This window comes from Hyperoodon ampullatus (assembly GCF_949752795.1).
Source record: "Hyperoodon ampullatus genome assembly, chromosome: 10".
Classification (NCBI taxonomy): Eukaryota; Metazoa; Chordata; class Mammalia; order Artiodactyla; family Ziphiidae; genus Hyperoodon; species Hyperoodon ampullatus.
This window is the reverse complement of record NC_136923.1, coordinates 97,131,586-97,158,586: the sequence shown is the minus strand read 5'-3', so window position 1 is coordinate 97,158,586 and position 27,001 is coordinate 97,131,586. Positions and strand designations below refer to the sequence as shown.

At 43.8% G+C, this 27,001-nt stretch overlaps 1 protein-coding gene across 2 annotated transcripts in view; it reads right to left on the bottom strand.

Annotated features, from left to right (window-relative positions):
* ADTRP (androgen dependent TFPI regulating protein) overlaps positions 1-27,001 on the bottom strand; it is a gene marked incomplete at both ends in the record, with an annotated part of 63,812 nt that overhangs the window by 5,232 nt on the left and 31,579 nt on the right. The window contains 2 exons of one of the 2 annotated variants that reach the window (XM_079712846.1): positions 10,011-10,162; positions 20,432-20,547. In XM_079712846.1, the coding sequence (XP_079568972.1) occupies positions 10,011-10,162; positions 20,432-20,547 (268 nt within the window). Of the gene's footprint in view, positions 1-9,924; positions 10,163-20,431; positions 20,548-27,001 lie in introns of those variants that run through there. The other variant, XM_079712847.1, reaches the window with a different exon arrangement.

The window sequence follows — 27,001 nt, the reverse complement described above, 5'->3', positions numbered from 1 at the left end:
ATCCATTTCTTCTACATTGTCCAATTTGTTGGCATACAACTGTTTGTAGTGATTTCTTCTGGTTTTTTGTATCTCTGTGATATAGTTTGTTATTTCTCCTCTTTCGTTTCTTATTTTATTTGGGTCCTTTCTTTTTTTCTTGATGAGCCCAGCTAAAAGCTTATAAATTTTGTTTGTCTTTTCAAAAAACCATCTTTTGCTTTTATCGATCTTTTCTATTTTTTAATCTCTTTTATTTTCTCTCTGATCTTTATTATTTCCTTCCTTCTGCTGATTTTGGGCTTTTTGTTCTTTGTCTGATCCCTTCAGATGGTAGATTAGGTTGTTTGAGATTTTTTGTTTGTTTCTTTCTTGAGGTATGCCTGTATCACTGTTAACTTTCCTCTTAGGACTGCTTTTGCTGTGTCCCATATATTTTGGAAAGTTGTGTTTTTATTTTCATTTGTCTCGAGGCATTTTCTGATTTCCTCTTCAATTTTTTTGTTGACCCCTTGGTTTTTCAGCAGCATGTTGTTTAGCCTCCATGTGTTTGCGTTTTTCTAAGTTCTTCCTATAATTGGTTTCTAGTTTCATACTGCTGTGGTCAGAAAGGATGCTTGATACAATTTCTATCCTCTTAAATTTTTTTGAGACTTGTTTTGTGACCTGGAATGTGATCTGTCCTGGAGTATACTCTATGTGCACTTAAAAGGAATGTGTATTCTGCTTTTTTGGATGGAATGTCCTGTAGTTATAAGTCCAACTACTCTAGTGTGTCACTTAAGTCTACTGTTTCCTCATTGATTTGCTTTCTGGATGATCTGTCCATTGATGTATGTGGGGTGTTGAAGTCCCCTATTATTGTATTATTGTCAATTTCTCTTTTTATGTCTGTTAATGTTTGCTTTATAAATTTAGGTACTCCTATACTAGATGCATATATGTTTATGAACATTATAGCTTCTTCTTGTATTGATCCCTTTATCATTATGTAATGCTCTTCTTTGTCTTTTATTACAGACTTTGTTTTAAAGTCTACTTTGTCTGATATGAGCATTGCTACCCCAGTTTTCTATTCATTTCCATTTGCATGCAATATCTTTTTCCATCCCCTAACTTACAGTCTGTGTGTCCTTAGCTCTGAAGTGAGTCTCCTGTAGGCAGCATGTTTTTTTATTCAGTCAGCCACCCTATGTCTTTTGATTGGAGCATTTAGTGCATTTTTATTTAAAGTGATTGTTAATAGGTATGTACTTAATGTCATTTTGTTATTTGTTTTCTGATTGTTTTTGTAGTTCTTCTCTATCTCTTCTTCTTATGGTCTCTTCCCTTGTGATTTGATGATTTTCTTTAATGTTACGTTTATGTTCCTTTCTAGTTTTTGTATATATATTGTAGTTGTTTGACTTGTGGTTATCATGCAGTTCATATATATGGATCTGTAACTATATTTATTTTTAACTGGTAGTCCTTTAAGTTTAAACACATTCTAAAAGGTCTACATTTCCCCCCCCCACCATGTTTTGTATTTTTGATGTAATATTTTACATCTTCATGTCTGTCCCTTACCTGTTTATTGTAGTTACAGTTGATTTTACATTTTTGTCTTTTAACCTTCATATGAGCTTATTTCAGTGGTTGATCCACAGTCTTTACTAGTAGGATTTTTGTGTAGTCTTTACTAGTAGGTTATTTGTCTTTGCTAGTGGGATTTTCCCCTTCCTATAATTTATCTCTTGATATAGCCTTTTCATTTTCATTTAAAGACTCCTTAACACTTCTTGTAAGATTGGTTTAGTATTGATGAATGTTAGTTTTTGCTTGTCTGAGAAACTCTTTATCTCTCCTTCAGTTCTGAATGATAACCTTGCTGGGAGGAGTATCCCAGGTTGTAAATTTTTTCCTTTCAGCACTTTATCTATATCATGCCACTCCCTTCTAGCCTGCAAAGTTTCTGCTGCAAAATCAGTTGATAGCCTTATGGGGGTTCCCTTGTATGTGACTCTTTGTTTTTCTCTTGCCGCCTTTAGAATTCTCTTTTTATCTTTAACTTTTGCCATTTTAATTATAATTATGTCTTGGTGTGGGTCTCTTTGAGTTCATCTTGTTTGGAACTCTCTGTGCTTCTTGTACCTGGATATCTGTTTCCTTCTTCAGGTTTGGGAAGTTTTGAGTCACAGTTTTATCAAATACATTTTCTACCCTTTTTTCTCTCTCTTCTCCTTTTGGGAACCCTATAAGTCAAATGTTAGTACGACTGATGTTGTCCCAGAGGTCCCTTAGGCCATTCTCATTTTTTAAAATTTGTTTTCCTTTTTGCTGTTCTGATTGGTGACTTCCATTATTCTGTCTTTCAGATTGCTTATGCATTGTTCTATATCACCTCATCTCCTGTTCATGCCATCTAGTGTATTTTTAATTTCAGTTATTGTATTCTTCAACTCTGACTGGTTCTTTCCTGTATTTTCTAGTTCTCTGTTGAATTCTCATCGTGTTCATCTATTCTTTTCCCCAGTTCAGTTAATATTTTCATTACTATTTCTTTGTACTCTTTTTTTTTTTAAGATGTTGGGGGTAGGAGTTTATTAATTAATTAATTAATTTTTGCTGTGTTGGGTCTTCGTTTCTGTGCGAGGGCTTTCTCTAGTTGTGGCAAGTGGGGGCCACTCTTCATCACGGTGCGCGGGCCTCTCACTATTGTGACCGCTCTTGTTGCGGAGCACAGGCTCCAGTTGCGCAGGCTCAGTAGTTGTGGCTCATGGGCCTAGTTGCTCTGTGGCATGTGGGATCCTCCCAGACCAGGGCTCGAACCCGTGTCCCCTGCATTAGCAGGCAGATTCTCAACCACTGCGCCACCAGGGAAGCCCCCTTTGTACTCTTTGTCAGACAAATCATTTATCTCTGTTTCATTAGCATTTTTTCAGGTATTTTTTTCTTGTTTCATTTTGTCTTCCCATTTTGTTTAACTTTCTTCGTCTGTGTGAAATCAGGTGAAACAGGTGCCTGTCCTGGTCTTGATGTCATGTCCTCGTGTGGGACCATTCCTGTGCAGTCTGTGTGAGCCCAGTGGCTTTGGTGGGAGAGCTGGATTTGAGGTGAGCATGATCTGCATCTTCCCCCAGGGTGTGCTGGTAGCCACTGCCTTGGTGGGAGGTAGGCCTGGAGTTGGAGGGGGCTAGAGCCAGAGCCGGGTACAAGCCAGGGCTGCTGCTGTGCTCGATGACTGTCACTGCTCTGTTGGGGGTGGGGGTGAGGGCAGAGTGGCTGGAGCCGGAGCCCTGAGGGAGCTGGGTTTCTCTTGGGTATGATGGCAGTCTCCATCTTGGTTTGGGACAAGGTCAGGGCCTAAGGTCTTGGGGCTGTACTCCTGTGCTGGTTTTACTTTTTCCCCAGTGTGTGCCCTCAGTTAGAGGCTGGGTCAGGGCTGGAGGGGTTAGTGCCATGCCACTGAGCTGACCCCACCCCTCCTCCCCCAAGTGTGCACAGAGATCTGTGCTCCAGCGATGGCAGTCTCCATCCGGAGTGTGGGCAGATATTCGTGAGCTGGTAATGGTTGCCTCTACCCTGGTCAGAGGCAGGGTCAGGGTCCAAGCCAGCTCTGTTCCCTCCAAGTGTGCACATTCTCGTGGGCAGTGACAGCCTCTGCCTTAGCGGAGAGCAGTGCTGGAGCAAGAGGGCCTGCAGCAGGGGCCTGGTGCAGGCTGGGGGCACACTGGGACGGTCCCTAGGCATTTTTCAGTCAGCTGCCTCTTTGCTATCATCGGGAGTAAGCAGATCTGTGCGTGTGCTCTTCAAGAGTGGAGTCTCAGTTTCTTAACAGCCCTTATTAGTAAATCCCACTGGTTTTCAAGCCAGCCAAGGGGGCTCGTCTTCCCCATGTCAGACCCAAGGGCTGAGGTGCCTAATACATGGCTCGCACCCCTCGTTCCCCAGGGAGGATCCCTTAGCTTGTGATAGCCCCCGCCTCCTCTGTGTCCCCCACCAGCGGTGCGGGTGCTGACCAGATCGCTTCTTCTCCCTTCCTACTCAACTCCGTGTGGATCTTTCTTCACAGCCTTGGTTGTAGAATAGCTGTTCTGCTAGTCCCCAGGTCAATTTCAGCGAGAGAAGCTCTATACGCAGTTGAAGTTTTGATGTGTTCATGAGGGAAGGTGAGCCCAGTGTCGTCCTACTATGCCATTTTGATCTCCTCCCACCCTGGATTATTTTAGTCCTTTCTTTATCCTATGTTAGTACCAAGGAGTAGAGGTATTTTAGGCCAAACATTTCATGTTCGTCTCATGCAAGATTCAAACATTTTCTGCTGGCGAGGTAAGGGAAACCATTCCTGTAGTCAACATCACTATGGATACATATGTAATTATATACCTTATTATTCCAATAGTTGGAACACAGGATAAGTAAAAGCATACTATTAAAAAAAAAGATTTACACCTATGTATCTACCATCACAAAAGCTACTGCTAGACTTCGAACTGAAAATTTGAAGAACATTTGCCTGGTTTTAGAGGCTTGGCTTGGAAAAGGGTGAGAAGGCAGATTGTGGGGGGGGACATGAGGTGTTAGAAGAATGAGATTTGAACATAGTGAGTACAAGTGAGTACAAGATTTGCATGTAGTTGAGTACAAGAACATGAGTACGCGTCACAGTGCAGAAGTAGTAGGAGGAGCTGGAGTTGAGAGCTGGCTGGAGAAACCCTAGTGGGGAAAGAGGCTGAGGAAGAGGGAGAAGTGATAATCCCTCGTGGACTCTTTTGGAGCTTAGGGAGATGAAGTTAGGGCAAGAATGCAAAAAGGAGATGTATTTTTCTAATGGACTAAATGGTGCCCAGTGAGGCCATGCCTTATAAATACATGTGGAGTCAACTCACGATAAGATTTTTTTTAATGAAATTATTAGGGACAACATGCAAGATAGGCAGACCTTATAATAAATTTCTTCATGGGTAAAACTAAGGAGGTAAACTAGATGCCCTCTGAGCAGCTTTCAACAATAAAATCTCCTTTAAATAAATCTGATCTGTAGGAAATAGTATTAAAGGAAGTTTTTTGTTTTTTGTTTTTTGTTTTGCGGTACACGGACCTCTCACTGTTGTGGCCTCTCCCATTGCGGGGCACAGGCTCCGGATGCGCAGGCTCAGTGGCCATGGCTCACAGGCCCAGCCGCTCCGCTGCATGTGGGATCTTCCCGGACCGGGGCACGAACCCGCGTCCCCTGAATCGGCAGGCGGACTCTCAACCACTGCGCCACCAGGGAAGCCCTAAAGGAAGGTTTTAATATCATTCTGTCCAAGGTACTGTCACATGGTCACTTGGCCAGATTGGAATTTTCAGCTTATAAACCATCCTGGGTGAAAAGGATCTGTGGTCTTGGGCCCTGACAAAGGATACCCCTGGCATATATCCCTCAGTGAATGTAAGGAGAGGGGCCGTGGGCCACAGGTAAGCTGACTGCCCCTCCAGCTACACCTACATATAAGAGGCCCTCCATTTTGTCCTGGAGGCACTTAGCCCCTTTCAGTGCCTGGTAGATCTTGTAGATTGGGTTTCTCTTCCTGATGGACTTGTGTCCTGGTGTCGGCATCCTTATGTCTTATCAAGAAGGAAAAAAAGAGAAAATTAAGTAGTTAAGTGGCAGAGGAGGGGCCTATACTGGGACCCCCTGACAGCCCCTTTCTCCCAGTCAGAGTGGAAATAATCTGTCTGGAGTATCCCTAGATGCTCAGACATGGTGAGCCAAGTTTTCAGTGATCTACCAAAGACTGCTTCCCCCTGCCGGCTTCCATCATTGTTTGAAACCAGTGTTTCACCTAGCTCTGCCTGAAAAGTAGAAATTGACTCTTTCCTGGTGGGTATCTGGTCCCAGTAATTGACTCAGTGCTTGTCCACCCTTCTGTTCCATGACACGGAAAAGCTAGCACAGGTCAGGAAATGAGATGGTGACAAGTCAAGCAGGGTGGCCCTCTGGAACCTCTTGAGAGCTTATTGAAGGCCAGCAGGACCTTCCTGAGGGCTTGACAACAGTTGTCTCCCTGGCGCACAGGGTCAGCTCTCTGCATCCGTATACCCCTGGAGAATGTCACACACTTTCCAAGTTTACATTTGATTCCTGGTGTCACTCCTTATTATTGCCCTTCTCAACCTCTTCTTCATTTTCACCCACTGACATGACACACGAGGAGGTAGAAAGTGGGTAGATGTGACCATCATTTCCAACACCCGTCTCAGCCAAGCAGCTGACTTGGGAGAACACCACATCGGACAAGGATGCTTGTAGACATAACTATTTAAACTGAAAGGAGTCCAGGGTCCTGTGGCACATAAGGGCCTTGCTCTCAGACCAGCAGTGTCCGTCTGTCTGGGGCACATGTTGGAAGGGTAGAATCCCAAGCTGTCCTCCAGATCTACTGAATGAGAATCTGCATTTTAACAAGATCCTAATTTTAACAAGATTTGCGGGCACATACAAGTTTGAGAAGCGCTGTTCTGTGACAGTGGTTCTTGACCCTGACTGCAAATTAAAATAACTGGGAAGCTTTTAAAAATACCAGTGCTGAGTCCCCATCTCCATAGATAGATTTAATTGGTCTGGGGTGGACCTGGGAGTTAGTATTCTTAAAGTTCCCCTAGTGATTTTGTAATGTGCAGTCAAGATCGAGCATTACTGCTAGAGAGATACTTGCTTATTACCTGGGTCTTGACTGATACTTCTTGATCACTTGGTTAGTTGGCTGGTGACTCCCAACCAGGCCACACTGTGGCTCAGAAATTTCAGAAGCAGAGATTCTAATCAGTTCTAATCTCAATCAGCCTAACCTATTTCACTCTGTAAGTTTTTCAGGAACTACACCATCTCTGTCAGTTTGCATTCAGTTAGGTGGTTGTTACTTTTAATCACCTTCGGCTGGGGAAACTGGTAATTTATGCGTAAAGTTGAAGGGGATGATTGGAATATCCACATAGAAAAGAAGGTTACTGATTTTTCCTTGGAAAGAATGTAATTAACAGCAGTAGTGACTAACCCTGTGTGCCAGACCCTATACTTGGCAGTTGACACTTCCCAAGTCACTTATGATCCTCCAGAATCCCACGATGAGGGTACTAATATTGTCTCCATGCTGTGCAAGAGAAAACTAGAACACGAAGACATTGAGTGCCTTGCCCAGTGAAACAGGTCTATAAGTGGTAAGCCCAAGGTAGGAACCCAGGCAATCAGGCACAGAACTTTTCTCCAAACCACGGCCGCCCACTGCATCACTAAAGCACTCCTTTGAATTTCTGCTCTCATCCAAGGAAGCTCAGGCTGTGGGAAAAGGTGAGAAAGTAGAATTAGCCCTGAATTTGGACAGAGTAGGTGGCCACTTACATGTTTCCATAGATCCAGAACAGAGGGTTTAGAGAGGGACTCAGAGATAGAGGGACCACACAATGTGTTGTCCAAGCCTAGACAATGTAAAATTCTATTCACACTGGCACAGCAGGCATTAACCAGGACTGTCCTAGGCAAACTGAGATGTGCAGTTGCCTTTCTTATAGGTCGTCTCATCCGCGAGGAGTTGAAATGCATTAATACAGGATCCATGGTTGGTTTGTGGCCAGGTGAAGGACATATCCTAGTTTTCTTGATTCCTTTTCCGATGCTCTTCTCCTGTTTTGTATTGCCTTCCCTAATTTTCATCTCTTTTTCAACAACTCTCTAACCAGTGTACCATATCATACCCTCCTATGCTCCTAAACTCCCTGTCCAACACTTTAATCTCCAACCAGTAGAGTCACTCCTTGACCACTGTCTCCAGAACAACTTTGCACAAAGTCCCATTTAATGCCTAGAGAGAAGAGACCTTGAATATTCTCTATTTGTGTTGATTGATCCATTTAATATTGGGGAAGCTAATGGAAATGGGATTCAAAGATGGATAAGACATACTTCTACCCCTTAAGAAACTCAGGGTCTAGTGTAAAAACAAATCTCGGGGCAGACCAGGGGAGGCTTCCTAGAAGAGGTGAGTTGAAATGAATGAGTGGGTGTGAGACAGGCAAAGACTGGGGGAAGTGAGAGAGCCCATGGAGGTGAGAAACATCAATGTGTAGGGAAAACAAGTGGTTCCGTGCTGCTGGGGAACAAGTTTAGAAGAAGGAGGGTTAAGAGTCAAGGCAGGGACTGGGTCACAGTGTGCCATTCCAAGGGCTTGGATTTTCATCTGATGAGGGAAGACTTACAGTGCTTTCAGCGGAATAGGACACGGGAAAATGTGTTCACATATATAGCTGTGTTTGGTTTTAGGTGATTTAAGTGTTCACTGCCACTGGAATTTTAAATGATCTAATTTCTCTTTTTAATTTCTTAGTTAACCATCTATAATTAAGATCAGTTCAGAATTTAACACACTTATGATCCTATTCTGATGCTATATAGAACTTTTTACCCATTCTATTCTTAAGGAATTAAAAATCTAGAGAGAAGAGAGAGACACATAGCCACTGACGCTAGTGTCCGTCGTTCACATGAACATTCACATATGCATGATGCAAATGAGGGTCCACATGTTGATGCCAGCCTGTTTGCTCATTGGGATTCAACTGTAGTGGAAAATTGGATATAGCACTTAAACAATGAAGCTTATTAAAAAGAGCTTTGTGTTGAAAATAGTATTGATTTAAAAAGTTATTGTTCTCTAAGCACTGAGTAATCACTTTTTTTCTCTGCACATTTTCTGCCAAAAAAATGGATTAGTGTCTTGCTTTATTTCTTTTTTTTTTTTTTAATATAGACTTGGGGACAGCATCAACAATCTACCCAGAACTTCAAGGAGCCAAAACTAGTTAGCATTAGATGTCAGCACATCTGAAATGTCAACACATTTTTTTCTGGATAATTTCCTGTGATTTGAAATCCTGATTTTTTGAGTCATTTTTAGTATTCCATTTTTTAAGTGTTTGCTTTCAAGGAGGATATTGCCTCTGAGGCTTTCTCAACCAGTTAAATTCTCCAAGAGCAGAAAATATGTGAAAAAGCCAAGTTGCATGCTTATTTCTCCAGGGTCTCAGTCTCCTCTCAGAAATACAGACTCTTGTACTGAACCTTCTGAAACTGTCATTTTTTTTGCATACACAGGCTTATGTTTTCACACCAGTTCATAGATTGGGCGGAAGATGCCACTTCTATTTTAATAGAACAGAATGGCATGTGGGTGTGTGATGTGGGGGACTGTGTGTGACTCTTGCCTTCCTTATATACAAAATCAGAGTGGAGTTCCTGCACTCCTCCTTGGATAGGTAAAAAAATCCTGGCTATTTTTCAACCTGACTTTTTGGTGGTTACTTTTCCGACAGAAAATATTCTGGGGGTGAGGGCAGTAGGGGAAGCAGGGAGAGAATAAAATCTTCCTCTTTGAAATCAACTAAGTTAAGATTGCTTTTTTTCTATGAAGAAGCAACGTGGTTCTGCCTACCTATAATTAGAAAGCTTAGCTTACTGGCATATTCACATTGCCTGAAACCCCAAGTGAGAATTTCAGTCTCAAGTACAGGGTGTGATTCTACCTGGTGAACACTTTACTAAAGGTTGAGAAGCAACCTCATAAGAGAGGGATGGGAACACATCAGGGAAGGCACTGCTGAGGGTGGAAGAGCTGAGAGGGTCATCTGGATCCATTTCTTTCTAAGAGGAATTCTTGGCATTTAATAACTTGTGAACCTCAAGTCCTCACTTAAGGGAGGGAGAGAACTTGAGTCCATTTTTTCATGCAGGGGTTGGTGATACCCATGCTCTCTGGGTCCTAAGCTCTCTAAACAAGATGATTTTTAGCCTTAAAGCTAAATGAGGTGTTGTTTGGAGGAGGAGGGGAGATAATTTGATGGGGTCCTTTGAGAAAGTACGAACTTCCCCCAGGCTTTTCCTTTGCCTGCTTTGGACAAAGGCATCAAACATCACTGCCTTCTGCTTTACTGGTTTCTCCTTCTGTTTCCAGGAGGAGTCCAGAGAGCATAACGAAGAAGTGTTTCTGTAGGTAAGAGAGAAATGAACTGACCCCATTTCCAGTGGTTGAGCTTCTCTCCAAATAGGTAGATGCCGACGCTAAAGATGTAGCTGAGAGAGAAGAAGGCTGCTAGACCCGCTGGGCTGAGTTTGGCAAACACGGGATACACCCATGTACCCGTCTCAGAGTAGATCCATAGTACCCTGCAGAAAATGACAAATCACAATGATTAGGACAGCAGGGGAAAAAAGCCATAGTCTCTTCAAGATCATTGGGGTTCTGGAGTCCAGGCAGAGGAAAAGAAGCCACAGGGGACATTTAACAGCCGAGGTGTTTCCCGAACCTGCAGAAGTGAGTATTTTCTGGATAAATAGACTGATTCATTGAGACATTCTGTTTCAGGCGCTGGGCTTGGCTATTTTACCTAATCCATTAAAATTCAATGATGGTAAAAGAATATGGGAAAACACTGAACACATCATTAACCAAACAAAATGTATAAGAACATGAATTATTTCTTTCCCTGAAAGATATGACCTGCTGAGACATTGAACTTGCTAAGATGGTGCCCATTTGCTCACTCTCAGCCAGACAAGTGGGGTTTGCTTTTCTGTGCCTAAGAGTTAAGTATAGCTTTCCATTAGCTCTCTAAGCCTGTTGGGGTAGGAGAGGCAGAGATTGAGCATTATTACTATAATAGAGTAGACCTGGGGTTTAATTGTGGGCCTAGATTTCAGCTCGTGGAAATAGCCACGGATAGAGTATTAAGTAGGAATAGATGGATCTACAGGAGGCTCAGATCTTGCTCATGTGAGGGTAGAATATAAATCATTTCTGTCAGCCAAGAGAAGGAAAAGAAATGCTAGGAGAGGAGCCACAATGTCTAAGTGAAGCCTAAAAATGCAGTTTGCTGGAAACAAACTGCACCGGAAGATGCCAAAGTCTGAAATAACTTTTAAAATTAAATGCGGGGAAGATGATGTATCAGCTACAGTTTATAATCAGTTAAGAGTACGGAATATGGAACCAGGCTTCTGTGATTCGAATCCTAGGTGTGCTACCTCCTAGCTGTGTTACCTTCACTAATTTATTCAACTCTTCTCTCCCCCTACCCTCATGTATAAAGTAGGGGTACAAACAGCATATAGCTTATAAGGCTATTGTAAAGATTAAGGGAGTTAATTTAGCACATGTAAATTACATAGAACAGTGCCTGGCAGATTGTAATCATTTTATAAGAGTTTAAAAGCTTCTATCCTCTGAGGGAATACACAGTGGGTGTCGCCTCAGCAATCTTTCTTTGAGGCTATTCATCTCTTGTAAAAATTAGGATAGCCTAGGTTATGCTTCAGAAACAACGTTCATACTTGGATATCCCAGGTTGTCAAAGGAGTTCAGATGGAAGAATGAAATTCTGTGCTTAATTAAACTTTCAGAACCCAAGTGCAATCTTGGTTGTTTCAAATACTTCAAGTTTGTCAAATGCTTTGTTGGAAGAGAGGGGCTAACATCAGGGCCAGGACTAGGGTGAGGCAAGGGAGCCACCTATGGCATAAAATTTAAGAAGTCATCTCTATGCATCAAAGGACACAGTCAACAGAATAAAAAGGCAACTTATAGAATGGGAAAAATATTTGCAAATCATGCATCTGATATGGGATTATTATCCAGAATATATAAAGAACTCCTAGAACTCAACAACAAAAAATAAACAATCCAATTAAAAATGGACACAGGACTTGAAGAGACATTTCTATGAAGAAGATATACAAATGGCCAACAAACACATGAAAAGATACTCAGTGTCACTAATCATTAGGGAAATGTGAATCAAAACTATAAAGAGATACCACTTCACACCTATTAGGGTATCTTCTATCAAAAAAACCCCAGAGAATATAAAGTGTTGAAGAGGGTGTGGAGAAATTGGAACCCCTGTGCACTGTTGGTAGGAATGTAAGATGGTGTCACTGCTGTGTAAAATAGTATAGCAGTTCCTCAAAAAATTAAACCTAGAATTACCATATGATCCAGCAATTCCATTTCTGGGTACATACTTCAAAGAATTAAAAGCAAAGACTCAAAGAGGTATTTGTACTCTCATATTCATAGCAGCATTATTCACAGTAGTTAAAATATGGGAGCAACCCAAGTGTCCATTTAAGGACAAACAGATAAATAAAATGTAGTACAGTTATATACACACAATGGAATATTATGCAACCTTTAAAAGGAAGGAAATCCTGGGACTTCCCTGGTGGCGCAGTGGTTAAGAATCGCCTGCCAATGCAGGGGACATGGGTTCGAGCCCTGGTCTGGGAAGATCCCACATGCCACGGAGCAACTAAGCCCATGCACCACAACTACTGAGCCTGTGCTCTAGGACCTGCGTGCCACAACTCCTGAGCCCACATTCTGCAACTACTGAAGCCTGCGCGCCTAGAGTCCATGCTCAGCAGAAAAGAAGCCAGCACACCTCAATGAAGAGTAGCCCCTGCTCGCCGCACCTAGAGAAAGCCCATGCACAGCAACGAAGTCCCAACGCAGCCAAAAATAAATTTGAAAAAAAAAAAAAAAGGAAGGAAATCCTGACATATGCTATAACTTGAATGAAACTTGAGGATATTATGTTAGGTAAAATAAGCCAGTAACAAAAGGACAAATACTGTATGATTTCACTTATATAAAGTACTTAGAGTCATCAGATTCATAGAGACAAAGTAGAATGGAGCTGGGGGGAAGGGGGAAATGGGGAGTTTGGGAAGAAAAACATTCTGGAGGAGGATAGTGGTGATGGCTGCAAGCAATGTTGATGTCCTTAATGCCACTAAACGGTATACTTAAAACTTGTAAATTGTATGTTATGTGTATTTTACCACAATAAAAAAGAAAATTTAAGGAGGCATCAGTCTCAGGGTTCTGCATGTGTAGTATTGTCCCTTGGGCCCTAGGCCTGGCCCTGCTGGCATCACTCTGCTGCCCCAGGCTTGTCTAGATGCTACTCTCATGTACTCAAAACTGCACTGGATTGAAAACAAGTAATAATTGTTATCATTGTTACTAATATTAGAATTCTGTGAGATGTGCATCCATGGATGCATTTTAGAAGGATATCCACAGCACTTCTTTCCTGCGTGGCTGTCTCATGACAGGCCGGAGGAAGTATAAGGGACAGAAAGTAAATATCCTCAAGTAGCTAAGGCCAGGAGTTTGGGGTCAGCGAGGAGATCTAAATACACTCCAAACAGGTTGCATTAATTGGTTCACTTGGTTTTCTCTATATATTTGAAATTAGGGCTTCCTAGTTTCCATGCACATTTATATAAGATAGTCTACAAATAAGGACACTCCTCTAGAAGCCTGGGAAGTTTCTGTTTATTTACTTCATTTTTGTTCCCTCCAGCGTAAGGTTTGTAAAGGAAAGTTCCTGAAGTAAGCTAATGAAGTCTGCACTTTCGCAGAGAAGGTGCAAAGAAAGTTCTAGGTGTGTTCACTGACAGTGGGGAAATTAATGCAAATACGATTAGAGCGTGAGGCATGATTGCCGTCATTTAATGAAGGGTAGTCAGCAGAGAGGCCGAGTGCGGAGATAGCCATGGTCAGGTGCTATCACCTCTTTATGGCCTCTGGAATATATGATAAAAGGGGGGGGGAGGGGAGAAGGAAGGGGGGGGAAAGAAGGGAGGGAGGGAGGGAGGGAAAGGCACTCAGCACGTGTGCAGCTGAATTGTCCTTGCCCTCCATCTCAGCCAATGTCAGCTCTTCCCTAGCTGCCACATATGATCCCATGGAATCATATTTAAATATTTCTGCAGTGCACTCATTTCATGATCTCAATCCAGGCTCCTTCATCTCCTATAGGTTTCTATAGTTGTCTGCTCACTCGGCTTTCTTGCTCACATCAACCCACTTTCCACAATGCAGTAACCCAATAGTCTCTCTAAAAGAAAAAAATCTGTTCATGGTGCTCCCCTGCTTCCAGTGGATCCACGCTGCTTTAGGAAAATACCCAAGCTCCGTCCCCTGGCCTCCATGGCCCTGCCCTGCCCACCCATCCACCCATCCACCCTCAGATCTGCAGTCTAGCCCTTTCTGTTTCTTGAATGAACCCAGCTCTACAGCTTCTGGTCTTCACCCATGCTACTGTCTCTACTTGGAACACCTCTGCCTTTACCCTTCCTAGGACATACTTCCTGCTCTGTCCCTGGCTGAATCTTACTCATGCTTTGAATTTCAGCTTACAAGTTAATTTCTCCAGAAAAAATTTCCTGACCATTCTTCCCACAACCCACATTTGGTTAGGTTGTTATGTGCTTTGCCTACCATGAGTTTACCCTTGTTGCATATTTGACTGTCTTTCTCCAGAGCTTCTGGAAGCTCTGTAAGGACTGGGATTTTATCTATTATGTGCATCTGTTTCCTAAGTGCTAGAAACATGGCAGGTTCTTTAGTTTTAAATAAATGGCTGTTTGGGTGGCACTGCCAGCACCTATGGTTCCTTTTAAGTGCTGTTAGCTGTGGCTTCTATAGACAGGTCTCAGCTGCCTGACACGCCAAGAACACTGCAGCCTCTGAAAGCTGGAACGTGTAACCAGTAGCCTTCCAAATTGTAGTTAATTGGATGCTCACATTAATGGAATCACCATCTTCCCAATCCACCAGCTGAAAATTCTGAGAATTTTCCTTGATGTTCCCTTTTCATTTGCCCACTACACACCAATGAATCCATAAAACCTATTCTGTTACACCAACAATGCATCTCAGGTGTGTCCCTCATTCCTAATTGTACAGCTATATCCCTCTCCAGGCTCTTCTTATTTCTAACTTGTGTAACAGGCATTTTGGGTAGCTGAGATTTGGGCAGGAAGGATGAAGAGTGTAGATAAGCATTTCCATTCTTAGCCCTCCACCTCCACCCCTCTTCAGTTTGCATGCTGGCTGGCTTGGACCCCAGATGCTGATCATAGGGGAAGTTGTGTGGCATCTTCCTATTTATTTTCATATATTAATTTACAGGAGGGCTAGGGAGTCCTTCTGTGGAAAAGGAGGCTGGGATTCTGATCCCCACTAAGATTTTTAGGTTGTAAAACAATGGTACCATCTAGATGGTCCCAGACTAAGGTCATATTTCAGGAAAGGGTAACAGTGGATCTGGGAGTGAATTCACATAGTGCGCTAGCGGTAGTGGGAGAGGATTGTTGGTACCGCGTGTAACAAGGTGGCTGGTCCTGGAACTCAGCTTAGTCTGCCCCTCTGGCAGTTTCTAATGGCTTCTGGGCGTAAGCTGTCTATATGTGTAAGTGTGCATGTGTAAACGGGTGCACGAATTTAGAGGGTTATTACACTTGGGGTGTCCAGGCAGCTTTGCTCTGGGGCCTCACCTGAGCGAGCATAGAATAGAAGAAAGGAATCATCTCTCTTGCCCCATAGGAACTGCTATTGAGAGGTGACTTTAAAAATATCTTTTCCCAGGCTGGGTTACAGCTATATATCTGTATGATACTTGCACTTGGCATGCAATACCTTACACACTAACAGAGACAAATACAGCATCAGCTGATTTCTGGTCTACCAAAGAGTAAGGCGGTGGTGCACTGCAGGCCAGCTGGGGCTGTTGCAATAGCCAGTAGCATTGTTCTACTTCCACCAACATAGGAGACCAATGGGCAGTGGCATTGTTGGCAGTGACAGCAGTGGGGGAGGCGTGCTAACCTTAAAGCAAGCCCAGTAGAGGTGCTGGATCCAGGAGGCTGGGTATTGTGGCTTTACAGTCTGTGTGGGAGAGTGAGTCTCAGAACTGTGTACTACATGGGCATGTGTGAGCACTCACGGGATTATTAGAATATTTTAGAGACGGAAGTCTTGGAGGACTGGACCACCTGCAGAAGGGTGTTCCAAGCATCCAGACATGGGATGACACTGGAACTGTGAAATATCCGTGGATGAAGAATAAACCATTGTGATTGAACTAGATGACTTAAGAGTATTCCGGCTAACCTTTATTCGTATATTGCTTTATTCTGTTTTGCTTCCCATGTCTTGCCACTTCAATCCATTTTAAGCACTATTGTCAAGATAGTCATTTTAAAGCATAATTCTCTGGCCATGTTACTAAGAATTCTTCTCACTCCTACCTCCATGGCAAACAGACAACAGCAACAAACACATCTCACATTGTCTGTACCATGTCCAGCCTCCTCCAGCCTGCCGCCTGCAAGACTCCGTGAGTGGGCAGTTTCAGGGTGGTTTCCTGTTAGTCTCTTTCACTAGTAGGTCCAGCTAAAGTGAACTGCTAGCCATGGCTTTAATGTGGTGTGTGCCCTCTTGGCTTTGCGATTGTGCAGTGTTCGCTTTCTCCCAGTTTTTGCTGCTCCAATCCAGCCAGTCCATCAGGGCCCAGATCCAATGACATCTTCCATGAAGTCCTTCCCACGCTGCCCAGTCAGATGTAACTGCTTCCTCCTTGTGTTCCCTTTAGCACCTCGTATTTGTTATGACATTTTTATCACTTTCCATCTCGTGTTCTTATAATTTGTGTGCATGGCTCATCTCCACTTAGGAGGTACAAACCCCCTAGGGCCTGGGGCTTGGCCTTATATAACTTTGCTTTTCCCAGCAGGACCAGCCCTGTGTTAGGGGAAATATTTGTTCAATAAAAGATGAGTAAGAGCCAGCAGTAGGAACGTTTCTATTTTCCTGCTCCTTAGGAAGAGCTAGGTGATGTGTTTTGGGGTGAGAGAGAAGGGGGGAGTAAGTGAGCTACCATATATATAGATGACTAATGCTTTCCAAAGGAAATGAAAGATTTACAATTATTACTACTTTGCAAAGCTTTATTTTCCCACTTAGGGGCCAGCCCTCCAATTTTGCAATCTGAAAAATAACAAAAAGCAAGTGCCACATATGAGGCAGTCCCCATGGTCTTGGTGGATATTTTTAGGTCATTGTAACATGGTTTCAGCAGTGAAATACTTCTCCAGCTCAGGGTTATTGCCATTTTTTTGACTCATGTTTGTTTCTCACGCTCCCTCTGGCCCGGGACCGTATTCTTTACCTCATTCCTGCTATGCTGTTTCCCTATTTGAGCATCCAAACTGGCACGCCTAACAGCTGACCTATAGCCGCTTCCCTAAAATATCTCCATGGACATCCACAGTTTGTGGAACTTGTTGCTGACCATCCGTGGTCATGAAGGTGCATGTGCCCCCAGAGTATTGTGTAAGGGTGGAGGCAGCTGGCAGCAAGGAGTCTGAGCTCCCCTAATTAGGCAACGGACAGGGAGCAAAGCTCCAATCAATAGGGCAGCATAAAATGCCTGCGTACAGGTGTATTTGCTTCACTCCAGCAAAAATGAGGCCTACTGGACAGAATGCTGATTCTGTACTTCATTCATTTCAAGAAAGTCCACATCCCAAACCACTTCAGCTCCCTGCCAGGGTCTATCCAGTCACATTCCTGCTAGTGATAGGTCTCCAGCCCTTCCCTTCATTTGCCCCATTACATCACTTTAACATACAATCAGCACGGAGCTGGAAGGAACAACATCGTGAAAGCTTTTAGACTGTAGAGATGATGGTAAGCTTTTGCGTTCTCACCCCTTCAGCATTTAGCAGAGTGTGTTTTACACAAACAGGGAGCTGAACAAATACCTGACCATCTGAATACACTGAAAAGAGAACTGGATTTGGAAACAGAAGTCCTTGATTTAAGTCTCAGCTTTCATTTTCCCCAGCCACACGACCTTGGACATGTCACTTAGCCCACTGGGGCTTCAGGTCTCCAAAGCTGGATGATCTCTGAGTCGCCTTCCACCACCCACCCTCTCTGATTCTCTTTGCAGATTGATTGATATTGTCGTCTGTGGGCCAGTATCAACTCTCTTGAGTTACCACAAATGCCACCAACTGATCTCCCTGTCTGATTCCCCTTTAATTTCCATACTTCAGCCAGCATCATCTTCCTAATCATCTTTCTTACATAAGCCATGTTATTTCACTTCTCTGCTTATAACTTTTGCATAGAAAAGCCCTCTTTTTTTTTTTTTTTTTTTTTTTTTTTGCGGTACGCGGGCCTCTCGCTGTTGTGGCCTCTCCCATTGCGGAGCACAGGCTCTGGACGCGCAGGCTCAGCAGCCATGGCTCACGGGCCCAGCCGCTCCGCGGCATGTGGGATCTTCCCAGACCGGGGCACAAACCCGTGTCCCCTGCATCCGCAGGCGGACTCTCAACCACTGCGCCACCAGGGAAGCCCAAGCCCTCATTTTAAAAGTCCAGATTCACTAACTTCTCCCTGTCCTACAGTTCAGCCATGCCCTCAGCTCCTCCAGCCTTTCACAGATGCTATTCCCTCTGCCTGAAGGTCTTTTCCATATCTCTTTTGACTTATTTCTACTTATTCTCTGCATTTCAGCTCAGACACCACTTCCTTTAAGAAGCCAGTCCTCCGCATCCCCCAGCACCCTGTGCTTATCCCTGTTAGAGTCTCACCACCCTGTCTTCCCACTGTTTCTGTACTGTCCTCTCTCCCAGGCAGTCCCCAAAGGCAGCACCGTGTCTTGTACATCTCTGTATCCTCATACCTTAGCACAGTGCCTGGCACTGAGGAATAATTGACTGGACGCGTGATGTGTTCACTCCTGACCGTCTTGCTGCACCTCCTTTCTCCAGCACCCCAGTTCCCTGCATTGTCAGAGCTCATGCCCAGGCACCAATGAGCCAGACCCTCTCGACCACTACTTTTCGTCCTTATGGGCACCACAATTTTCCCCAAATACCAGTCACCTTAGGTGCTCTATTACCTTCTTGGTTTCTGAGGAGGAAAAGAGCAAGGGTAGATATGAGGATTGATGATCAACTTCCAAGTCCTTAGGTAGAAGAAAATTAATAGACCGTAAGTGCTATCTCATATATGAACTCTGAAAGTTATATTTGGCAAGAAAGAATAAATCAGATTAAAGTCCACCAAAAAAACAGAGTATGGAAATGCATGTGCATAATCAACCAGCTACCACCCTGCTTCTCCTCAACACATACAAGAGAAAAAAATATATCTTTTGTGTATATCTTACCTGACCCCAGGTCCTAGATATTCTGTCTTTAGGGATTTATTCCTTTGGGTTAAGCCAGACTTGGAATATACATGGCACATGTCCCACCACAATCCATTCACATGCTATAGGCAGATATTGCTAAATGATAGCACAACTCTTTTGGTAGGGCCTTAGAATCCTTCTCAACACAGTGCTCCAGACCTCAGCTACCAGTAGGTCCCCAATTTATGCCTTATTCTCTAAAAGTGTCCTTTGTTAAAATGCAAAGGCCCCAGGCTAGTGAACAGTGTAAATCAATTGAGTCTTGGGGTGGATTTACTGAACAAGTGCTTTCTTTTAAGACAGGTGAAACATGAAAGACTTTAGGCACTCAGGGAAAGAAGGGTGCAGAAGGGTGGGAGGAACATACCTTGCAAAAGGGAAGGAAAGGCTGGGGAGGAACCATCACCTGAGTTCTGGGCACAAAGGTCACTGGCTCTAAGACAAAGGCTGCTAAAGCACATGAAGCAGGCACTGCTGGAGGCCAGTCCTTTGGAATGTGTTCTTTTCCTGGCTTCTGTCTCCGACAGAGCACTGCCCTGAGTGAAACCACCCCTCACGTAGGGATTGGGGGATTATCCGGATTGGCAGATGTGCAAAGCTTATGTGAGGCTAGGCTAGAGTAGGAACATCAGGATTCGCTTCCAATCTGCAGGTATTATGCTTGGCATGCCCCTCCCAGTAGAGCAAGAGCATGGCTGTGGGTGAGAAGGCTGTAGAATAGAAAGGGGGGCTTTCCAGTTGCTAGGTGGAAGGCCAAGCACTTTCCCTTGATTACAGACATTGGGCAGAATTTCTGAGAATTAGTGTCACCAGGTGGTTGAATGATGAAATCCAGGCCAGCTACTTAAGTTATCTCTCATGCCTCCAGTTAGGCTGTTCTGCAGGCCCCTGGGCAATTGCCCAAATGCCCTTTCAGTGCTCCAGTGCCAGATGTTGATGCAGCTAAGCCCATAATAATACAGGCAACAGGAATGGACCAAACCTTGCCTGCTCAACCTGTCAAGTGCCCTTTTAGATGGAATATATTTAGATGCCTTAGATCATTCAGCCATTCAAACATTTTAATTACAAATGAAACCAAAGATTAATGTTTTCCTAGGGAAAGTAACATGTGTAGCTTTACAACGATTAATTCTTCATGGGGGGGGAACTCATGACTTGCTGTGTGTGTGCACGCATACCTGTGTATTCTTGGGCATTTGATGTTTCCATGAGTATCAAAAGGAAACACTAAGATTCCTTTTTTCCTGAAATTTAAAGATGGTAAAACCCCTGTTAACCCAAGATAAAGGCACTCTTATAGAGCAGTGCGCTTCTTCTGGAATATTCCTCAGAGTCTGGAATGACAAGTCTAAGTTGATTTTCTCTCTGCAACTCTTACCTGCTGACATAAGCAAGGCTAGCAGCAGCCAACAAGGCGAGTCCTTTCTTCTTCGGTGGATAGCAGTGTGGCCTGAGGATGACTTCAGCCAGAGAGAAGGGCAATATGGACGTGTGCTGCAGGGGAAAAGACGACAAATCATCAACCCAAGGTGCCCCGGCTGTCTCCAGCACCCCTAATTCTCTCTTCCCATCCAGTCTACCTTCTTACACAAATACCAGATGAAACTTTCCAGAACTTGGCTTGGATCGTGCTCCTTGGATGCCAAGGACCTACAGCAGGTCCCTACTGCCTACCATACTGATCCAGACTCCTTTGTCTGGCTACCAAGGCTCTTTATAATATGCTCTCACGCCCTTCCTAACACACACACACACACACACACACACACACGCACGCACACACTCCTTCACAGAACAAGGCTGTCTCCTTCATTCTTTGCACTTGGCATGTTTGCTCCCCCTTCACACTTCTGTTCGTGCTTCAACTGTGTGGAGTGTGTCTTTTCTCCCTGTATTCATATCATCCATGGTGTTCACAGCCAGAACAATCTTCCATGATGCTGTCTCTGTATTTTCCTCTTGCTAATTTCTCTCACTCAGTTCTGCTGCATTTATATCCTGTGCCATGTAGTCTAACACTTACGGTGCGTATTGGGAAGCTCGGTGTGGGGAGAGGCCAAGAACACATTTAGCAGTGCACTTGGCACCGTGGAGCTGTCCTGTCGACAGGTGGTGGGTGCTGTAGGGGGTAGGAGAGTCTCCCTCTGAAACCTCTGTGTTCTCCCCGCCTCCTTCCCTGCTTCACCTCCTTCTTTATAACCATCTGTTTTCTCACGTCTTTTAAACTCTTAACACTAGATTTTTTCAAATGACATAATCAAGGAATAGAGGTGTTTTCGGGTGCGAAGACTACTGAGTCCCACTCCTCTCTTGGTTATGGGAACTGATCCGGGAGAGGTGACTTGAGTCTCTTTGCAAATGTCCTTTCGTTTCTTAAACACGTTTATTAAGTTCCTCTGTCACACTCTGTGCTTGTGGGTAACATCTCACAGTGTTAGTATTTTATACTATCTACATTTACATCTTTCCTCTTTCATCCCTGCTCCCCAGTTTCCTCAGCTCTTGGAAGCCTCTTGCATCCATAGCTTCTACTTTCAAGCTCCCTCCCAGGCCCATTCTTGAGCCCCGAGACAGCACCTCAATTACAATAGGGGCTGGGGCTTAGGAATGTCACAGTGCCCATGTCACCGTGCTCCCATGCCCAGCTGTGCTGCTGGAACCCTGGGTACTGACTCTGGCTGGCCTTTGCTGTCAGTCCTACCAGTCTTGTGCTCAGAGGCATCCACAGGAGGTGGTAGCTTCTTCTTGCTCTACCTGTGCTAGCTGGGGTCCAGTCAGGAGATCAGAACCCTCTGATGACAAGAAATGTGACAGGTTTTAATGGAGCAGGGGTGGGATGAGGAAACACAGGTCTTAAATATAGGGCAGTCCTGGGCAGAGGGAGCCTGCAGTTCAGTGGCACAGAGCAGTCAGGCTACTTGAAGGCCCTGGGCGCCCACATTTTAGTAGCAAAGCTTGGAGGAAGAGCATGGTGGACAAACCACAGCTTTTTTTTTTTTTTGTGGTACGCGGGCCTCTCACTGTTGTGGCCTCTCCCATTGCGGAGCACAGGCTCTGGATGCGCAGGCTCAGCAGCCATGGCTCACGGGCCCAGCCGCTCTGTGGCATGTCGGATCTTCCCGGACCGGGGCCCGAACCCGTGTCCCCTGCATTGGCAGGTGGACTCTCAACCACTGCGCCACCAGGGAAGCTCCAAACCACAGCTTTTATAGACTTTCTACAAGGTTGGTCCTGAATATACTGACTGGTTGACCACACAGTAGAAAGACTTCCAGGCCCGCTGTCGTATCCTGCATCTTTCTTTGGTCTAATTTTAGGGACCGAAATCTACAGTTTCTCTGTCTCTCCCTCCAGTAACGGAGCATGGTGTTTGAGGGCACATACTTTCGAATCTGACCCCGGACTAGTGACTCAATCTGTCTGAACTTCAGCTTCCTCGGTTATAAAACGTGACAGTAAATAGTACGCATGTCCTAGAGGTACTGCTCTGAGGACTGGGATTAGTGCACGTAAAGGGCTTAGTGCTTAGCCCAGGAGAGCATCCAGTGAGCATTAGCTGTGATGATCACTATTATCCTTGTGACTGTCACCCTTCCTCTCATTGGTGGCCCAGTGTGGAGCGGGGTGAGGCAAGCGTCTGGGGTGTCCACAGCACCAGGTGAGTGGATGCACCCTTGCCTGTGGCCTGCAAGCGGCTGGAGTGTGGTAGCAGGGCCATCCCCGTGGCTGTCCCATGGGTCCCTCTCCAGCCCACAGCTGGTGCCTGCGCTCCCAGTGATGGCCACCTCAGAGCCCTAGCAGTACTCTGTGATGGACACTGATGCTCCTTTAATCCAGAGGCCACTTCAGGAGGCCAGAGATGGGGCTGTCTGCCCAGTACAGTTGCCCGCCTTTCTGCCCACCTTTGCTCTATCAGGAAGGTCCGACTTCTGTCAGGAACCACCAACAGTCCCATTATACTGGCCATTGACCTGACAGACTCTATTATCCCTGCTCACAGCAGCTTCCATTCTCTACATTAATGATCATTTGGAACAGAATTCCTGTGGAATAGTGTAGCGTGTTTGCATTAGGAGCAAATGAGTTCACAGTGATTAATGCTTTTATAACAAATAACTCAGGAATGCATGACTGGTCACCTCTTCTAGGAGCCTGCCCTTTGCAAGTGACATTCAGTTGGATTTCCAAATGAATTCTCCCTGATGGCTTCTGGGAAGTTTCCTTCAGTGATGTCATTCGTGATGGGCCATATACTATGGCTTAATACCAGCTAAAAGGTCGTGAAAAGAATCACATTGTTTTGGCCAGGGCTGGGGGTATGAATGGGGAAAGGAGGAAGATTGTATTCTGTGAGCTTTCTAAATATTGAGCTACTGTGAAGAGCCAAGCATGACACAGTAAACCTCCTGGTATTTCGAACCTACTGGTATTTCACCTCACGTTGATATAAATTATATAACCTTTGTCAGGCAGCACATATTTTTCAAAAGAGGAGAAAAAATTTAGTAAGAGAAAAATCAAATATGCTTCCTGCTTCCAAAAAATCTAATAATTAGGCTGGGATTGACACAAATTAGAATGCTGCCAAAAATTACTGAAAACAGTGACTCATTCTGTATTTCAGTTAACAGTTTTTCAGTTTCCCTTATAAACAGTGAAGCTGACAAAAATTAATTATCTCAGAGGGGGTAAAATATTTCCTTCCAAAGTAAACAAAACATCATGGGCTGAAACAATAGTATGTGTAAACAGAGGGGATGGAAGGAAGCTATCTTTCCTTGTTAACTGAGCCATCATTTTGGTAGATTTTTCTTTAAATGCCTCATTCCAAAAGCATTGGTTAAAAGGAAAAGTGTTGGCCTTTTTTCATCCTTTTCTACGAAATTACACCTTTCCTCCTGTCCTTTGTGTGATGCCTACTTGCATCGGAATATCTTGGAGACAGAACTGTAAGCATGAAAGATTGATTTAAGTGTTAGTATCATAGTTGCCCTGTAGATTCCTTGGTTGCAAAACAGCCTTGTAGATAAGTACTACCACTTACCAGCCTGTAGAGAATTCCTATAAGGTTATATGAGTGGCGACATGGAAAGTAATGAGCACTTATTTTTACTAGCTTCATACCAGTAGATAAGTAGCTGCTCTAAAACAGCTTCCCTGTGTCTGAGGCTCAGATTAAAATGAGATGCATTTGCCTGACTCTTGAGAAAGAGGCAAGCCTCGATCACTCAGATAACGCATGGAGCCGGCAGTCTTCCATCCTTGCTGTGCAGCCTCCAGAGACTGACTCCAGAAGGCGAGGACGGCCACACTCTTATCTCCAAGATTCTTGGAGGTCCAAGAGCACTTAATAGTCTTCAGTGAAAGAACTTCAGAGAGCCTACACATTGTAAAAATCAGACGGTAACACTTTAAAATAAGTTTTCTGCCTCTCTCCTCAGTTTCATGTCCTTATTGCACCAGCTCTTACGTTGAGTGGACCAACATAAATACGTCAGCTTTTACCTTCTCAGGCTGGTCATTGAGAGGCTTTCTTCTTCATGTGCTGTTCCTAATCATGAGCTTATGTAGTGTTGCCCACTTCACATCTGCTTCAGTCTTCTCCTTCCTTCCTCTGTTCAGGCAATGCTTGGACCTGAGAATTCATTCCTTACACCGGCTCTTCCCAAACTGAGTTTCTTTCTCTCAAGTCTCTAAGATAATGTCTTTGGTTCGTTTATGGTGCTACTGGATAGATATTTTAAAATGAAGTTTTAGTGCACGGACAAGATTTTACTTCTGGGTACATTAAGGAGGATATTTTTGCTTACTGTATATTAAATATATCGTTTTTAAAATTTATTTAAAAACGAAAGCCTTCACAAAACCTCCTCGGGGCAAACACATGGTCAAAACATCAATTAAAACTTAAACATAAATACACAACAGACATGAAAATGGAGGCAAAACAAACCTTAATAGAACACCATTGTACCCAGGCTTGTTATTACAATGGAGGATCATGTTCCTTAAGCTTGAAAACTACACACAGTAAAAACATACAGTAATAGCTGTTTTGTAAATCCTAGTGAGGCAATCTCTGGTTTTGATAATATCCATTTACCAGCTAAAAAACTTTACCTCACTCCTCACCAACATCCCCCACTGCAGTTTCTGCCTCTAACTCTTATAGTTTGGGACAGTGGTGATGGTCTTTCTGGGAATATTTTGTATCCAAAAGCAGAGACCATCTGTATTCTCTATGGCCCCCACTATGTTACTAAAGGTGCAGTTTTGCTTTAAGTCAATCCAATATATGGTAATCTGGATATGTAGACACAGGTTGTATTGCTTACATATATAGGGGACTTTTTTTTTTCACTCTTCCACCTGCACTACCTGCAGGAATCTTTTCCATCTCAGATACTGGAGTTTAGAAGATAACTGTAAAACTTGTAAAAACTTCCTTTTCTACTTTCTAGGAACTTAAATGCACAGACTAAGCATCACTGTAATTAAAGAGTCAGCACCTGGGGATGAGGGATTGGGAGGATAAGCCACCCATAGAAAGAGCCAAAGGCTTCTCTTTGATCTCCGGTCTACCTAGGTGGGCTGACACAGCCCAGTCAGGTAAAAATTCAGAGAACAGAAGTTAAAAACCAATAGTTTTATTTATTGCAGAAGAGTAGTAATGTTTGCAACTTACTCTCATATGCACCACAAAGAAGATGAGTTGTTGGATGGATAGATGTGTAGATTTGTGATAAAGCAAATACAGTGAACTACTAATAGTAGAACGTAAGTGGCAGGTAATACAGGTGTTCACTGTAAACTTCTTTCAACTGTGCTTTATGTTTGAAAATGTTCATAATAAAATGTTGCGAGAAATATGAATAGTTTTACTGACCTGGAAAGAGAAAGGAATGCTCCACTGGGCTGAGGAAGAAAAGCATGCCATTATTTATGAACTTGTATGTGAGATGAACAGGTGGTTAGATGATAACTTTCTGAATCTCTGAACTTTCTATGTGATTTTTTACTTGCTACACTATTGTCCTTTGGGTTAATATGTAGGTTAGCCAACATTTCAAAGCAGCATTCTTCTAGGAAGCTAGTCGGCTTTGACGGTGTCCAGCCTGGTGAAGAAGTGATTTAGATTCTATTCAGTTAAGGGTAAGACAAAAGAAAGACCTGGGCTCTTGAGAGCCTGCAGTCAGGAATATATCTGCCTCTTCCCATCCTCCTCCTCTCTGTCCCTGCCTCTGCAAAGCACCAAACCCCTGCCTCTAATTTAACTCTCTCCAGCAAAGATAACACCCTAGACACCAGCTGTAATCAGTGACTCATTTCTTTCCTTCTCGATCCAAACTTGATTCACTTTCCTCCTCAGATGCTTCCCATAGCTGTCTGTTCTTTTATCTTCCCCAGCATCACCTCCCTAGCTTTCTTCTACTTTGGTCCATACTCAGCATTGCAATTAGACCAACCTTCTTCAAACAAGTTTCATGCTACTACTCCCCCCAAAACCTTCTGTGGCTCCCCGTTGCCTCAGTCCACTGTCTACTCCTCTAATCTTCTCTCTCTCCCGTTTTCCACAATATCTCCACAGGCTCCATCCCTTCCACTCAATCCAGTCTCCTCATTATTCTTGTGTTTCATTCTGTTTCCTTCCCTAGAACTCCTCCCTCTTTTCATACACCTAACTCTTTTCTCTAATTCTTCTCTCCCAGTCAGACCCACACACTTTGGAGATGCCTTCCAACCAAAAGCACACACATTAACATGAGGAGATGTAAAAGAACATCAGGACCCAGGAGAACACTGAAACAGAAACACGCCAACCAGAGGCTTGCTGGGTTGCTGCTGTCGAGATTTAAATTTAGCAATTTCTTTCCAGACAGCCAAAGTGAAAAGAGAGAGATGGAATGTATACAGTTCCTGTTTTTTTTTTTTTAAGGGGAAATTAAGT